This window comes from Centruroides sculpturatus, unplaced genomic scaffold (assembly GCF_000671375.1).
Source record: "Centruroides sculpturatus isolate CEXI.00-Female unplaced genomic scaffold, Cexi_2.0 scaffold61, whole genome shotgun sequence".
Taxonomy (NCBI): domain Eukaryota; kingdom Metazoa; phylum Arthropoda; class Arachnida; order Scorpiones; family Buthidae; genus Centruroides; species Centruroides sculpturatus.
Window position 1 is genome coordinate 706,121 of NW_019384572.1, and position 18,231 is coordinate 724,351.

General features: G+C 28.9%; 1 protein-coding gene across 5 annotated transcripts in view; it reads right to left on the minus strand.

Annotated features, from left to right (window-relative positions):
- Positions 1 to 18,231, minus strand: part of LOC111624216 (calpain-5-like) — a 70,034-nt gene that overhangs the window by 51,240 nt on the left and 563 nt on the right. The window contains exon 1 of one of the 5 annotated variants that reach the window (XR_002756536.1): positions 598 to 775. The exons of 1 other annotated variant lie outside the window; for it this stretch is intronic. Coding sequence is in view for 3 of the 4 variants with exons in the window: in XM_023367027.1 (XP_023222795.1) it covers positions 598 to 603 (6 nt within the window). In the remaining variant the exon portion in view is untranslated. Of the gene's footprint in view, positions 1 to 597; positions 776 to 18,231 lie in introns of those variants that run through there. 3 more of the 5 variants (XM_023367027.1, XM_023367024.1, XM_023367026.1) reach the window with 3 other exon arrangements.

Sequence of the window (18,231 nt, forward strand, 5' to 3'; positions counted from 1 at the left end):
TGCCAAATTATATTAAGCTATACTACTATTAAGTAAATGCTAAGTAATTTGGCACTAGAGGTAGGCATTAGGCACCATCTCTTGCTAAATTTAATAATTATAATTAAATTAATATTTTAATAATTTAATTTAGAAGGTTCTACAAGAAAAGAATTGGCCTGAAGAAGGACTCAAACCTGCAATGCCTTCTTACTGTGGACTCCTCCATATCCATTGATGATTGAACTGTTGATGAAATGAAAATTAAGTTTATTTTTTGTAAATTTAATTAATTAATTTAGAAGGTTCTACAAGAAAAGAATTGGCCCAAAATGGGATTTGAACCCATAACTCCAACTTATTGTGAGATTGCCTTTCCAGTTACATTATCCAGACCTTAGTCTGAAATTCACTTCCAGAACCTATTAATTTAGATACAACCATACTCAGTTACTTACACTTAACACCTATCTCTAGTGCCAAATTACTTAGAATTTAATTAAAAATAGTAGTAGTAATAAAGCCAGATATAATCTGGCATTCATTTGGCTTTAATAAATAACTATTGGGTTTTGGATATTTATATTTGTAAATATATAGATGTTTTTCTCAACTTACAGCCATAAGAATTTTGCTGATGCTATCTGTTTCCCTTGTATCAGTGGAATGGAACTTTTCTTGCCTGAAGGTCAAAGAATTATCTATAAGTAAATCCAAAGGAGTGCTTAATGGATATGACAATTAATTCTATAGAAAGTGAAACTGCAGAAAAGATTAATGTTAGACCTTATGCTTTATTTTTTTAATATTAATATTACATTGTTTTTGTGTCTATTGTAATGTGACTTTAAATTTTTGATAAAAAAAATAAGGAATGTATATATTTTAAACTTATAAGATTAGAATGCATTTTTTAAAAAACATTCAATGTATTTCAAAAAGTGTTTGAGTCCAAGAAAAAAAGAATAAAAAATGATTGAGTGTTCCAAATCATTAAATTTGGTTTAAGTGTTCCAAAACTCCATTAGCATTCCTTTAGTTAATTTCAAAGAAACTCAATTTAAGTGTAGTTTTTTTTAACCTTGTGATTCCCTAAGATTTAAGGCACTAAACAATTGATATAAATGACTGATTCAAAAACCCTTGGCAGCTATAAAAGCCAGAAAAGTTAAATTTATATAATTTAGATAGTCATTGAAAATAAATCACAGCTATATATAGTGATTTATTTTCAACAATAGGTTAGAAAATAAAATGGCTTAAGGTTTTAAAATGTTTAAAATTATTTTTCAGAGAAAGGATTCAGATTAATCTTGGTGGCCTCAACTTAAAAATTGTCTGGCCAAATTTTAGCTAAAACTGCTCTTTACTACTACTACTGTTTCTAATCTCTCTCATCACTCCCTTCTTATATGTTTTAACTTTGTAGACAATACAACAAAGTTTGGTTGTTTTGGAATATCTTTTGAAGATTAAATTCTATTGAAAACAAAAATTCAATGTTTCTATCCCTGAAAGTAAACTTGTGCTTGCAATTTTAATGCTAAAGTTTATTTACCAGATATTACAATAAAACAGTTTTGTTGTTTTTTAGAATATAAGACTGTTACTACAATAATAGTAGTAATAATATAGTATGATATAATTCAGCAATTGTTTGGATTCACCTTGCTTCTGTCATCTTCAGACATGTTTGCAATTCCCAAAAACATCCATAATTATATTTTAAAATGGGTATACCTAATCTGCTACTATTGCTCTCAAATTTGAGGGAAAGACCTACCTGCAGGACTGAGGTGTACCAATGGAAAGCCCCATGTCAGGACCTGTGTGAACTGTTATAAGGACCCTGGAAGAAACCATCCTGCTTTCATAAGATCAACAAATAGTCTTGTACACCAGGCATGTCGTGGTATTCTTATAATCTGGTGCAAGAAACCAAACTTTCAAAAGTTTTAAAAAGACATTAATAACAATCTGTATGTTCTCTTCTTCCAACTTGAGCAAGCAATCACATTGCTAATTCTTAGACTTTATTTTAGGTGTTTGCATCAACACAATTTACTAAACTAATTTTGCAATTTCTTAGACATTCAATACACTCCCATGATGAACAGATTTCCACTAAGCACTACAGAAAACCCAACTACTATCCATTGTTCATACCAAGAGATCTCAGGACTTGTACTGCTTTAAAATTGCATCCTTTGTCTCCATGGTTAAAAGAGCATTCACACACAGCTAGCATAATGGACAGAGATGAATTTTAATATATTAAAAAATGTTGCAGCTGAACATGGATACCCAATCAGTACAGTTTCTGGTTAATCAGGAAATATGGTGACTTGCATTTCAATAAACAACAGAATAGTAATAAGTTCAAAATCATTAGGTACAATCATGCTTTAAAAAATTACAAAAAGATTGCTTGCACCAACGACTTTTGTTTGTGGTATAAAAGAAATAGTATAACTTACAGCCTCATTAGCAATGGTTAAAGATCCAGACAACCAACATCTCCCAGGGATGTATAGTTTTCCAAAGATCTAAATCCATGTTGAATCTGAATACATTGATGCCACCTCCTGTTCTCTTTCCATGAAGATTAATTAAAGAACATGAGTTAACAATAAAAAAAAAACGTATGCAGCTACTGTCTTAGCATATGTGATGGAGAATGACATTGAGGTCAATATGCAGGAGGCAAAGATCTTTAAACCAACCCTATACATGTAGCCAACCTAAAGTGCCTGGAGCTGGAGTGGTTGGAGATTTATGTCATCCCTAAAAGTCAAATCCATCAATTATAATGTCATTGCAGCTAACTGTACTGTACATCTAAAAAAATTTTTACAAGATTTTGTAGCATATGACAAGACTCACCCCTTCACCATTATATGTTGGGTTGTTAATATTTTATATCAACTGTGTTATAAAATTATACCTTTATAATGTTTCCACAGTTTTTAAAAATCTCTTAAGAAAAGAGTAACACCATGTTATTTTTAACCAACCAGTTATGTTCCAAAATGTTTTTAAATAAGTTTTCCAATTTGCATGATCTTATTCAAATAGGCTGATTATTTAAACAAGATATTTCTTATTTAAATAGGCTGAGCATTTAAACAAGACAAATGTCTTGTTTAAATGCTGAAGTGTAAAGATGTCTTACATATTTGCTTTTATCACTTCTTCCAGCTAGTTATAACACAGAACCTCGTGTTTTCCCCATATCATTAGCAACTAGCAAAGTCAAATTTTCAATCATGACAACCTCAACAAACTAGTATCAATTATTATTATTTTTTTTTTTGAGTTTAAATATAATTTTTTTCATAAATTTCAAAACACACACATAATAAGAATTTATGCACTACTTTTCTAAGTTGGCACTTACTGTAAACAAACATCTTGTAGGTTGCAGGTAATGTTAAGATTTCATTTTTATAGCCATATAGCATGCAAGCAACAAAAAAAATTTACTTTTTATGTAAGTGAGGTATTTAAGTGTTATCTTGTATTTTATAAAAATGTGTGCTCTGAAGTTTGAACAGGTTTCATTACAACCAGAAGAGCTGATTAAGTATTCTTAATTTCTAATCCTGCATGGAGAAATAATATTAAATATAGTATAAGAACATAAATAAACTACTATCTTTGATTCTGTTTTGAGTAAATTTGTTAAAGGACGTCTGTATTACATGCAACTTAGAAAAATCATCAACTTTTGCCTTCATTAAATTATTTGATTTTTTTAATGTGTTATGGTATACTTATTTGACTAATACATAATGAAGTAACTCTTGCCAATGTGCAGGAGTTTGCAAGATATCAATGTTAGAATTTTCTATTTTAGTTACCATATATCTGCACAGATAAGACAACCTTCAGATAACACAAGGTATAAATTTTCATCAAAGTTTTATAGTTTTAGCATATATCTGTCCTATAAGACGACCCCCAAACAATCAATGGCCTATGAATTTAGTTTAGATCAGCAATCATCATCTGGATAATAATACTGTATAGTGTATACAGAATTATGTCCTATTTGTAATTTTTCAAATGAACAAATTTTATTTTATTGCATCTGGCAGCACTGCAAACATTTGAACTGATTCAAGCATTCGTGTAATGATCTTGACTATTCACAAAAATGTCATATGGGCTATTCTATTTTGTGGACATACCCTACTCTCTAATAGTAAATAATTATGGTTTGTCCGTTTTTTATAGTGGTTTTAATTTATATAAATTTCAATCTAACTTTTTTGTAATTGTCCTATAAGACAACCCTGGATTTTGGGGGTCTTTTTTTATGATTCAATTATTGTCTTATCTGCACAGATATATGGTACATATTAAGTTTGTAAAAACAAATTGTAGACTTGCATAGTCAAATAAATAAGATAGGTGGTTGGCAAGCTGAACATTGCAGCTTCATGCCTGTCTTCTTTCCCCCTTTCTTTTAAAGCAATTTTTTCCTGTAATATGCAATCATGTGAATTATTATATACAATATATTAAGCAAAAAATAACACTTTTTAATTCTAAATAAATTTAACATACTTTTAAACCAACAACTATAAGCAACATACCTCTCTGCTATTAAATGGAAAAATAAAAATTGTTCTGACTTTATCCATAACAAGAAAGTTGTTGACCTGTCCTCATTTCAAAGAAAATGTAAATGCAATCTAATTTTAAATGGCATATCCCAAAGACCAGGACCTTCTTCCTATCTAACTTGTAAACTGTAAACAAAGTAAATAAGCACAACACACAAACCAATATCCAGCAAGAAACTACAAAAATCCACATAGAAGCAAACATTTGCTTTTGTGTATATTTTTGTAGTTTCTTGCTAGATATTGGTTTTATGTGCAGTGCTTATTTACATATACCCAGTTTGAGTCATTGAGTGTAAACAAAGTAATTTCATGAGTGTGCTAATTGTAGTAGCTGCACACCAGAGTTACCAAAATGATCATAAAACAATTCACACCTTACATCTTAAGACCACTGTTACTTCAGATTTTCAACTGTAATGTAGAAAGCATCATTGTAAAGAAATGGAAAACCAAACAAGTATTTTATTGTGACATCGTCACAATGCTGGGCTCCAATTTTAAATTAAATAAATTAAAAATATATGTTCTCTATCTCAAATTAGTAGTGTCTTGCCCCTGTACATCATACTTTTCCTGCTGGCAATAGAGTTGTGCAAGTCATCTGTCTAACTCCTTCCAGGGGAAAATTTTTGAATTGAAATAACATGATTTCCAGTGCAAACTAGAAGTTCGTATATAGTTAATCAGGATCTTCTGCCCTTAAGCTTTTCATATCTAGTCTCAATTTTCATCTATCTAACTCCATTCTCAATATTAAGGAACGATAGACAAACATATGGACAACAGTGGGAATTTATAGGACTAATTTTTTCAAATTGCAGCCCAATCAGTGAGAAAACAGAAGGCACAATTACAATTGCAGGGACAAGTATTTTGAATTTGGAGAATGCTAAATAGAAGTAGAAGGATAAGCTTACAAATGCTTTAATTCATTGTAAAAATATGATGTAAAGTGAAAATATGATTAGTAGCTCACCTCCAGATTAAATATGATCTGTTTTTACTGCTTCAGGAAAGAAAATTTTTGAAGAAATTTTGTATAAGCTAGTGGATATAAAAATTATCACAGATGAAGATCTCATTGCTTTTAGCAAAACTGATGAAAATATTTCATTTTCATCAGTTGATATAAATGAAATATTATTTTGATGTTTTTGCCAATATTTTTTGCTAACATTCTGAAATTTCTTTACTAATAGTTTATGAAGAGCTAGAAAGGGCTTCCAGAAGAAATAGACTATTTTGATTATATTCCTCTGTCAATTATTGGATATACAGTGGTACCTCAGTACAGTATACGTCTGCTTTAGAATATGTCCAATTCGAAATATGTCCTGTTTGGACGAAACAAATTTTGCTCAGTATACAACTTTTGTTTGGTATACAACTTAATTCAATTATATGCACCATCTATGAACAAGTAGCATGCGGTGGTTGGCAACACTGCACCTGACCCAACCAGCATGACGTAAGAAATTAAAGTTAACCACTTTTTGAGTCGACATGCTCAGGGCAGGACGTCCATCTCGTGTGCTCCAACCACTGTCTCCATGATCAACATTGTTATGAGCTTTCTGTATATAAGATTGTAACTATCTGTAAATAAACCCATGATATTGACATTTAGATTTTTTTCCTCTGCATGAAAAACAAAAATTCGACGACACACCAATCTTGTTCACAGATGCAATCAGATTGAATGACCTAGTTGATTTCGACTATCAGGAGGTAGACACTAACTGTCCCCTCAAGCACTATCAGTGTATCAGACCAGACTAGACGTTCGCAGTGTTAAATTTCTTCTGATTTTAATTTGTAAGTAAAATTTTAATATTTTTATTAATCATGAATTGCAAAAAGACAAATGAAAAGTAACAGAAAACTAAAAAAAATGACTAGAATCATAATGGAACTGAAAAAAGAGATTGTTGAGAAATATGAAGGTGGCATGCGTGTTCGAGATTTAACTGTTGCATACCATATTCCGAGAATGATGATATATATCGACTATCATGAAAAATAAAGACATTATTAAATCTGCTAACGTTGCAAAAGGAGTTAAATTATTTTACAACCCCATTAATATACCATATCAAGAGGGGTTTTTTTTACATGAGAACAGATTAATCATTTTTACATTACTTCTTATGGGAAAGGTTGGTTTGGTATGTGTCCTATTCAGTATAAGTCCAAACATCAGGAACTGATTAAGGTCGTATACCAAGGTTCTACTGTATAATCTTTGTTGTCATAAACAAATTAACAAGATGAACAAATTAACTAAATCAATTTGAATTTTGTTCATTAATTATACTAAAATTAATTTGAAGTAATCACTAAGATATGGGATAAATCTGAATCCATAACACTGTAATTTATAAACTAGTGAAATTAACAAACAACAACAACCACCATTATTTACTATCTTGATACAAATTATGAAGAAATTTAAGTCAGTAGGTTTACAATAATCTATTAATTATTCACTTTAATATTCTTAAATATTTAAATTTTGAAATACTGTATATTTCTTTAATCATATATATGTAAAATATGTAATTTAAAATTTTTCAAAAATGTTAAATTACTGCAGGACATGTCCTATCTCTATTTTCTAATTTGATAAACAAAATTTTAAATTAAATTAAAATTACAATTAATTAAAATTTACAATTAAGTTCTAAATTTTTAGCTTCCTTACGAAACTTTCAACACAACACAATTTTTATTTATACACTTTAACACAACTGAATAAAAAGAATTAATCCAGATAAATATTGTAAATATAAATGATATATAAATTTAGTTGTTTTGATCAACTTTTTTCTGGAAATTAACAGAATTATTTTGTTTTTAGAAAAACAAGCTTAATAAAAAAGAAGGTCGTCTGAGTCACCTGTACCAGGAACTCATGTTAAACAGTTGAATGATTCAGCTGTCATTACTTCTTAGCATATTATTTGGATTTTCTAAAATTTTTGAACTTTTTCCTATCATAATTTAGTTTTATAAATTATAATCAGTGATTAAATCCTAAAATATTTCTTAAATTTTATTAGTTTTTAGTTATGTTTTTTTAGTCTGTTATATAAATCCATTTTCTTTCAATTATGATTCCTGTGTTTTGTAACAGTCATTACAAAAATAATTGGTTAAAATAAAAATATATGCTAAAAGATTATTTTAACAAAAATGTTAGATAAATTATAAACTCAAAATGGTAAAAGAACTAAAGTTTAAATTCATTAATTTTATTTTATTTTTTTAATTAAGGCAGGAGTTGTGGGTTTGAATATTACTTCAGGACAATTCTTTTCTCCCAGAACCTTCTAAAATTTTTATTTATATAAGCAAGAATTAAAAATAAAGACAAAATAGAAAAAGAAAGTAAAACTTCATTAAATATAGTTATATTTTTATCATCTTTTTTTTAAGGTGTTCAAAATATTGTCATCATTGCCTCAAACTAGTGTCACTGATTGCCTAAATTCAAAAATCATGCTATTATTCCAAATTTATTAAAACCAATTTTTTTTATTCATAAATGGAGAATTTAATAGATTACAGTGTCTCCTTGATTTATGGTTGTTACATTCTGAAAAACACATCATAAGTCAAAAATAACAATAAATAGAAAATAAGCTTTACATATAGTTTACAATATGCAACATTACATACTATATGAGTCCATAATATGAGTTTAGGCTATCATTGATAGTGACAGCCCAAACTCACAAGCAATTGCCATAACTGCTATGCTTACAAGTTATATAATATTTTAAGTTGTCAATGAGACTGAGGAACATTTTGCAGACATAATGGATATACTGTAAAACACAAGATAATATAAGATGGTATATAAGCTTGATATGCAGGGTGTCCCATAAATTTGTAAATAGTTTAAAAATTCATAAAAGTTGAAAGAATTGGTATATTTGAATATGGTTTGTGTAAAAGTTATTCTCACAAAGGGGATTTTTTGGGTAGAGAAAAAGAAAATAGTTCAAATTTTTGTCGAAAGAGGATGCTGAATGCAAGAAAAATCACTGGAATTCCATAGGAAAATTACATTTATTTGCATGCAGGCAAATGTTTACACTTACATGCATATCACAGCACTAGAGCACTTGTTCTATGTGTCCGCCAATCACCACAAACGACAGTTTGCAAGCAAGTAATAACACTGCTAACTGCAGCATGTAGCAGATCCGGATGGACGCAGGAGATTTCATGACAAATGGCATCCTTTAATTGCACTAAAGAAGATGGGCTATTGTGGTACACTCAGGACTTAGTCTCCATTTTCAAAGCCACATCGGAGGTACAGACCTCTGATAAAAGTGGTGCACCACTGCGTGGGTTATTACACAAACTTCCTCTTTCTTCGAAACATCGTACTAGGAAAACCAATCCGGCAGGAGTGATTGAACCTGAACCTTTCTTCATTCTCGTCTGTGTCCTAAACCTTTGTAAAGTTTCAGCCCGCAATTTGTGGCTGAGATAAAACAACTTCACCAATAGTGCTTTATCCACCAACGTCATCATCATAATGAAAACCAATAACAAGAAAATTCAGAAATCAGCTGTTAATCATACACCCTGCATTTTATAAGATTCAGATTTGCACAATTCCAGTGATTTGCTTATGTTCAGCACCCTCTATCAACAAAAATTTGAACTATTTCCTTTTTCTCTACCCCAAAAAATCCCCCTTCGTGAGAATAACTTTTATGCAAAGCAATTCAAAAATACCAATTATTTCAACTTTTATGAATTTTTAAACTATTTACAAATTTATGGAACACCCTGTATATATATATATATCAAGTCTAAAGGAAGATCATTAACGCATCAATAGAGCAGCTTGAATTCAAATTCTAACTATTTTCCCTACATTTCTGCTTCATTCACATCAGCCATTGTAAGTGCAAAATATCATATGTCAAAACATTGTAGTCAAGGAACATCTATATTATATGTATATTATATATATAATTATATGTATATTAATTACTTTTAAAAAGTATTTCCACGAATTTAGGTTTGATATGAAAACTACAGTTATAATTAGCTTTGGTAAGAATGAATATTTAAATGTAGCCAATACTTGCAATATTGGCTACATCCATATTTTCTACAAAGTCAACTGATGATAAATTGTGCTAAAAAATATGCTTTTTCATGGAGGTGAAATCAAATTTATCCAAAATAGGCTAGATCCATCTTAATAATGCAGTTAAACCTGTTATGTTTTGTAATAGTCATAAAAAAAGGTTTAAAAAAGTTATGCAAAAACATCCAGATCTAATAAGGATAGTTTGCAAAATCAGCTACATTCATTCTGAAGGTTGTTTCAATAACAGCTACATCCAAGATATAGATGTTTGTAGGGCTATCAAGAGGTTACATGAGGACCCAAGGATAGAAGAGGACTTTTTGCCCTTTAGTGGGGTTCTTTGCAATTTTGTTTTTTGAACAAATGAACACATTGTGTTGTTAATTAATAAAAAATAATAATAATCTTAAAAATTTTATTTCAGTCAGTAATAATTTAACAATAATTTGAATAATAATAACATTAATTTTATAAGGGTAGAATCATTATTTATCCCCAAGTATTCTCAGGTCTAGGAAAAAGCCCAAGCTTCCCCTTCTTGAAGATCCTGGATGTTTGACTTTCATCAGATTTTTTGCATCTGATAAAAGTTATGAAACTTAGTGGCACTAAATTCCCTCCTACTGAAAGATTCATTTTAATGAAATCAAGAAACTGATACAAGATAAAGTAGTGTACCAAACAGATATTGAAGTTTCAAAATTTTGATGAAACTTGGAAAACAAAATGGAAACAAACACTTTACAGTGATATCACAAAGTGAGAGACTACAAGAAGAGAAATTAAAAGATTCATAATGCTTTGTCAAAGTTGTGTGTATCTAAATAGCATGACATTGACTTTTTAGAATATTACAAAATATATAAGATATGTTAACCAATAACCATTTCTGAATTTTCTGCAGTTAACATTTACGAAACCTATGAATAAATAGCACAAATGAAGATTTCATCTATCATTTAAATGAAATCTTTATTTTGTAATGTTTTGTATTGAGTTTTGTATTAAAAAAAGAATAGTACAACTACTTTTATTTGATTTTTGTTTATTGTTATACTAATCAATAAACATTTAAAACAAAGCATTATCACAGTCAAATTCACAACAAGAATAGACGTTTACTGATTTTCACAAAATCGTTTATATTACAAGTAAAACATATGTACAGTTACAAAAGTTCACAAAACAAACAATTACAAAACTTCTGATGTAACAAAGTTCAAATGCTTTTAATCCACAACAACTGGTCCGTCGAAAAGACACCTTGCGATGAACTTCTTCCAATGTTAGTTACCACACAGCGAGGCGAAACAATCTTCTAGGCCAGCTTAGGCGAAGCTAGAACAAACATGAGTTCCCTTAATGTGTCCTACGCAAACTAAACTTCCTGCCTAAACTCAATCCTTTTATACGGATTGAAGCAAATAGGATTCCACCAATCAGCGCATAATAGCGCTACAAGACGTCCGCTGGTGGTACGATATCTTCCAGCCAATCCGCGGTCGAGTTTCCAAAAGTTGTCTGATCGGCATTGCCATGGTGACAACCGTCGTTCGTTTAAAAAGCTGGAAAAGCGCGGAAAATCGTATGTCGGATGATTTTACCCCGACAATCACCATCTAAGTTTGTCCATATTTTTTTTTTGCAAAATGGGTCGGATGATTTTACCCCGACAATCACCATCTAAGTTTGTTTCAAAATTAGCCATATCCATATTTTTTTTGCAAAATGGGTCACATCCAAACTTTATAAATGTATTATCTGTGCAACAATTCAATTTAAAGAGTAAAATCACATTGAAGATAGTTTTCTTGGAAATGCTGCACTCTGCTGTTTTGAAAAAACAACATTGTCTGATTTTAATTAGTCAATAATGCAATGAGAAAGAATGTGCTATCTAATGACATTGCTTATACAAGATATATTTAACAAAAATAATAGCCAATCCTCATTTCAGTATTATTTAAGGATAGACGTACTGATTAGAATAATTCAATATAAGTTTGGTAGATGTTTTATGTCTCCAGTGCAATGTAATGTACCATACCTGTACAACTATTCATTAATACAGGGGTTGCACTGCATAGTGCCAAAATTGCCACTTAGCAATATTTTTATTAGTGGCAATAAAAATGCAATACTGGTGATAAAAACCCTAGTCTGCTTAATTCAACATTCAGCATAAAATTAAATTACAAAACATGGTCAGGAAAAACAGCTGAATGTTGAGCTCCTATATGATGGGATGGGTCCAAACTTGCTGCATGGTCCCATGCACCATGCAGCAAGTTTGGACAGGAAAGTAGGAAGTGACTGTGGCAGTACATCATAGTTTGTTTTCCCCCCTCCTCTTTCTCTTTCCCTGTACTTTTTGTTCTTCATTTCCCTCTACCATGTTAGAACCCTTTCTTCTTTACCAAAAGGTAGTCTATACCAATGTTGAGGAAATGCCATTCTTTTGTTCAAGAAAACTGGTCCAAAGGGTTTTGCATATATATAGGAGTGAAGAAGCCTTGAAAAGGAACTTTTCCACTAATCTTTGGATGGGAAAAAAGGAGACAACAGCTTTACAAGGTATGTTGATAAGGTGAGGACTGTTTTGTGAGAGATCTTTGCAACCAGAGAAGCCAAGAAGATTAAACACGGAGTAAGACATTTTGGATTTTGGAGGTTCTTTTGTGATAAAACAATTTTCTTCAATCTTCACCAAAATGAGGACATCACTTTGTAACCCTAAATTTTTTTATAGACTTGTTCAATCAAAGGATTAGGGTACCTCTTTTGTTCGCTCTCAACTATTCTTCTATCCCTAACTTTTGCCCTCTATCAATAAAATCCTTTCATTTATTAACCTATACATTAGTATTAGTTAGTTTTAATTATTTAATTTACTTTTTCATCCTTGAGGTAGATTAAGTCTTTTGTATAGTTTAGAATCATTTGTACTGCATATTCATATTTTTTTTTATTTAATATTTTTGTGTCACACTAAGTGTTCGTCAGGAGCACGTTCCTCAGTTGACATCATGGGTTGTGTTGTTATTATTGTTAATAAAATTTGTGTTGTATAGATTTTATTATGTCACAACCTGTTATTTAAAATCTCATATCTCACATGACATTGAGAACTAAACGCAGTTTTGTGTAATGCCACCCAGCGTTTCCAAATTAGGACTTTTTTATCAACTGACAGAAAATTTGAGAAATTTTTTGAGTGACATTTTATTTCAATTTAACCTTTTTCATTAGACTAAAGCAAAATCTTTCGCATCAGACTAAAGCAAAATCTTTCGCATCAGACTAAAGCATATAAATTTTGCTTTAGTCTAATGCTAAGCATGACAGAACCTGTGACATACTGTTTGAGCATGGTGATCAAATGCATTATTCAGAATTATTCATTAAAAAACTTTAAAAATTTTAAACTATTCCTCTGATTTCAAGAGATTTTAATAAACAAAATATTAGATAAAATCACTGCAAATTATGAAGAATGCCAGTTTAATTTTTGCAATATACAATGATTCTACATCTATGTGAAATATCTACTTACTACCATGTTTCTCCAAAAAATAAGACTGGGTCTTATGTTAATTTTTGTTCTAAAAAACACATTAGGTCTTATTTTCAGTGGATATCTCGTCCAAATATGCTCGCTTGGGTACTTACTAATAATTATAATTTATCTTATCAGTTATTTTAAATCTGTTTATATTTCTTCAACCATTTTTTACTTCTTTCCATGCAAGAATTGATTTAATCTTCGTTATTGTTTATTTTACTTATTTTTTTAAAAAATATTCTTTTTATCTTATCAGTTATTTTTAATCTGTTTATATTTCTTCAACCATTTTTTACTTCTTTCCATGCAAGAATTGATTTAATCTTCGTTATTGTTTATTTTACAGATAATGTTTATTTTACATCACGTTTTATATTTNATTATTGTTTTATAATTCAATATGTTTGTCATGTGTTACAATGGACATATTAAATATGAGCATCTGGCTGATGATCTTAACTGGGGCTTATTTTAGGGATAGGGCTTATATTACAAGTATCCCAAAAAATCATGCTAGTGCTTATTTTCCAGTTAGGCTTCATTTTCAGGGAAATATGTTATATATCATGTCAAAGACTCAAGTTTTATTTTCTGTTTTGTTCTGAAGACATGTAAATAAAAATCCAATTACATAAAATGATAAATGTCACAGGCAGAAGACTCTGTTATAAAGTGGGATGAAGTGATCATCATTAAAAAGGTACATTATCCAACCACTGCTATGGATATGGAAAAAATAGAGATTTACAAGAGCAAGATCAAAGAGAGGTGCCTGAATGCAAAAGATGCAAAAACACTACCTTCAGCCTGAAAATACCTAATTGAAAAAAATATTTGGACATAAAAACCCTGAATTGTGTGTCCCCTATAATCATATTTGGCTTGTGTTATACTCTCATAGTTTTTAGTATATATTTTTCTTATTCACATATTTATTTATGTTTTGTTAACCTTGTTTATTTTTTTAAGTTTATTTTTATTTATTGTTAACCTTATATTTTTCATAAGTTATTTATTTAAATTAATTTGTTTCAATTTAAATTTGTATTTAAAATACTTCATACATTAAAAATTTAAATGGGATGTTCTATTCATGGAAATATTTCTAAAAATGGTTTTAAGAAACCTAATGATGGCCTATATAAATAGGCTGAAAACATTAGTTATTAAAATTATTTTCTCAGCAATTGCATAGGTGTGGTCATAAATTTGATGTGTTTGTAGCATTGACAAAATAAAGATGGTTAGACAAGGTAAACATTAGTGTGGATTAATGTTCCCCCTCCTAAAGAAATAATTCACAAAATAGCATCTTATTAAACAAAAACTGAAAATTAAGTGTATTTAAAAATTAACTGGAAACAACATTAAAAGAGACTATAAAATATTTAAACTCCAGCATTTCAGGTATAGTTATTCATACAGTCTGATTATATTTGTTAAATACAATTGAAAATGTTAGCATAAGTAAATTTTTTGGTTTAAAGTGCTGGAGTTTAAAAAAAAATTAAGTGTTTATTGAACCTATTAACAGATTTTTATCATCATTTATATTATCTTGGCATACTTCCAGATTTAAATTTTCATTCTCATCCTTCAAATCTTAATTCATTTATGTAAAATCATTAGAAGTAGCTCCAAGTAGCTATCAGGATATAAAGTATTGATTACATAATAATAATAATAATAATATTATTCAATGTACTTTATAATTAATTAAAAATAAGAATAAAGTAACAAGCAAGTTGTTCTTTTAACACAATATACCATATTACTTTGAATATAAGCTGCCCTCAAATTTTAAGCTACAATAGGAGTTTAAAATTGGAAAAGAATAAAAAAATAAACATGGTTTTATATATATGATTTGCATCAATTGCAGAGTACCTTCCTTTTTTTAGACCCTGAGAATGATTTTCTGACATTTTTTACACTGAAATAACTTTTCTTTCGTGGCTATCCAACAATGCACATTCTTTGTCAATCATAAATTTTTTACCATCTGTGCATTTCCATCTTTTTTACCATCTTTGGTACATAATATAACTTTTCTTTTGAATTCAGCATCATATGTAAACCATTTTTCCATTATTAGTGAGTATGGGTAATAAAAAAATTTTAAATTTGATTCTACATAGTGGCTTCGAAAAATACAACTGGATTAAATCGGAAAAGTGCAAATGAGGAACTACCAAATACACTGCTATCAACAGTTGCAATACTACACACTTGTGGAGCATAAAGCAAAACCCCAATTTTTGGGAGGTGGGAGATTGGAAGAAATAAGTTAAAATATTCACTTTGAATTTAAGCTGCATCCTAATTTTACATCTTAAAAATTGGAATAAAAAGTGCAGCTTAAATTTGAAGTAATACGGTAATAAAAGCATATACATTAACAAATTTATTTAAAATATAAAAATTATGATGAACTCAGTAAACTAATCTGAAATCTTTCATATATTCTCTAAGACTTCTAGACAGAGAAAATGAATGTTGCATTTTTAACAGATTTATAAATATAAAAATTATGATGATTTAAGTAAACTAATCTGAAATCTTTCATATATTCTCTAAGACTTCTAGACAGAGAAAATGAATGTTGCATTTTTAACAGAAGTTTGCCAAAACAGGTTTGAAAGGATTAGATCACATAGAAATTCACAAACCCAAATTTGGCATTGATCCTACCTAATAAGTGAAGTAGAGTTCATTTATGAAGTTAATTATTACTTGAACGTAATGATGACATACTAGTCTTTTGCACACACACACATATATATATATATATATATATANGATTTAATTTTATCAAAAAGATAATTACTCATCGTTAAATATATTTAAAATATTTGTATTCTGAAAGCTGTAAATATATTTTAAAAGGAAAGTAATTTCTAGTTTAGGAAATAGAATCTTTTTCCAAGTAAAATGTCAAAATAAAACCCTAACAACTGTAAAATCCATAATGATCTTGAATTTCAATTATCAATATATATTCAAAATGTATTTGAATAATAAGTTTTGAATAAATAATGAACATTTTAAAACACTAATTAAAAATCTCAGTAAAAAAATATTTTGTTTTTAGTCATTAGTAGTTATTTATATTCATATACTTTAAATTAATGATTAGTTGTTTAAAATTATTCTATGAAATGTTAAGAGAACAGTCATTGTAATAAAATATAATCATATAGTTCTTATCACAACTTGTAATTTTCATTACTTGAAAATTGCAAGTAGATAGTGTCATCTAATACAAAATATGTCTTAGCACACATTTTTACTTTCTTTCACAATGGTAAATCAAAATCTTAAAGTATTAGCAAATTTTTTGAATTCGTATAGATGTTGAAATTGCCAAATGGCACTTATTAGAAAAGAATAGTAAAGATATTTTTTTTCATAAATTGATAAACATAAGCCAGACAGATGGCTAAACTGGTAGGATGTTAGCCTACTGTTTGGGGACTCAGGATCAAATTTGGAACAGTCAAAATTGTTAAATCTTGATGTTTAGAATGGTATGTTGAACATCAGTACTACTCCAGAATATCAAGGTATAAATTAATGGTCTAACAAGTACAGTAAGTGCAGTTGATTCTTGAACTGCCATTTGCTAGAAGATATTAACCAGATTTGAACCCTATAGAATATTGTTGGCATACCATCAAAAGTAACATCAGATCTCTTATGCATCAATTCACAGATTTATGAACTTTAGTTGGTAGTTCTAAAATGGACATTTAAAAATTAATTTATTTATTCGATTAATTATTTATTTATAAATGGGCATTTATTATTCATATTAGTAAGTACTGTATAGTTAGAGGAATATCCCATCTACATCTATTATCACTAGAATTCTACTAGAATAAAAAATTAATGCTAAAACTGAATATATTTTAGCCTTAGCATTTCTGCTTCTGTATCCACTATAACGACTTCACTGCCAGCTTGCTGTTCTTTCAATATTAAATTGCAAGCACTAATGCAAGTATACTGTATTTTCTTTTCATTAAGTTGTAAAATTGTTTGAAGAAAATATTTAGAATCATTTCCTTATCAATAAATCATTAATATGACAAAATTAATGGCATTTTACAATGATATCTAGCTAGCATTCTGCTATTCTCAGTTAATAATACAAGAAATTGATAGTGTACTGTGAGGTGCTAGTTCAGTAAAATTTTCTGAATTTCCTGTTTACATCAAAAGTTTTATTCAACTTTAATCACATCTAAAGCTTATTAACTAATTAATTATCATTCTCAAAACATTTATTCATAATACATAAACAATCATGTTAAATTTAATATAAAAGTAGAAACTAAAAAAAATTGATTAGGGTCATTATAACAGACTTGCAGGTTATCCATGTTTCCACATTATCTATTCCTTCATTACTGCTGATTAGCCCAAATAATTTAATTTATAGTATACTGTATATACACATTTCAAATTTGACTACCAAAATTCTTTTTAAGCTGATATAGAGTTGATTCTTTAACTGTCAATTCATCTATTTTCTTTTTTTTTCCCCTGATAATTAAAGTAGGTAAATATGTTTAAATATTTTAAAAAATTAACTTATCAGCCATTTTTAGAATTACAGCTTCAATATGTTACACTAATTTGCTTATTCTGATACAAATGTCATAATCATTATATACTAATGACAAAATAACAATATTAGAAATTATCAAATGCCATGCATTTAATAATTTGCATTATTATTATTTTGCCATTCCTATTGATATAATGAAGTTAATAAAAGCTCTTTAACTGTGATGTTTAAATTATAAAAATGACTTTAAAAAATGAGTTATGACATTTTGTTAAAATTTCATATACTTTATTTGGCTCTCAAGTTTTTAACACTCATAAAAACATGTCAAGTTCAATCTCAACACATTAACAAATACAAAATAATGTCTTAC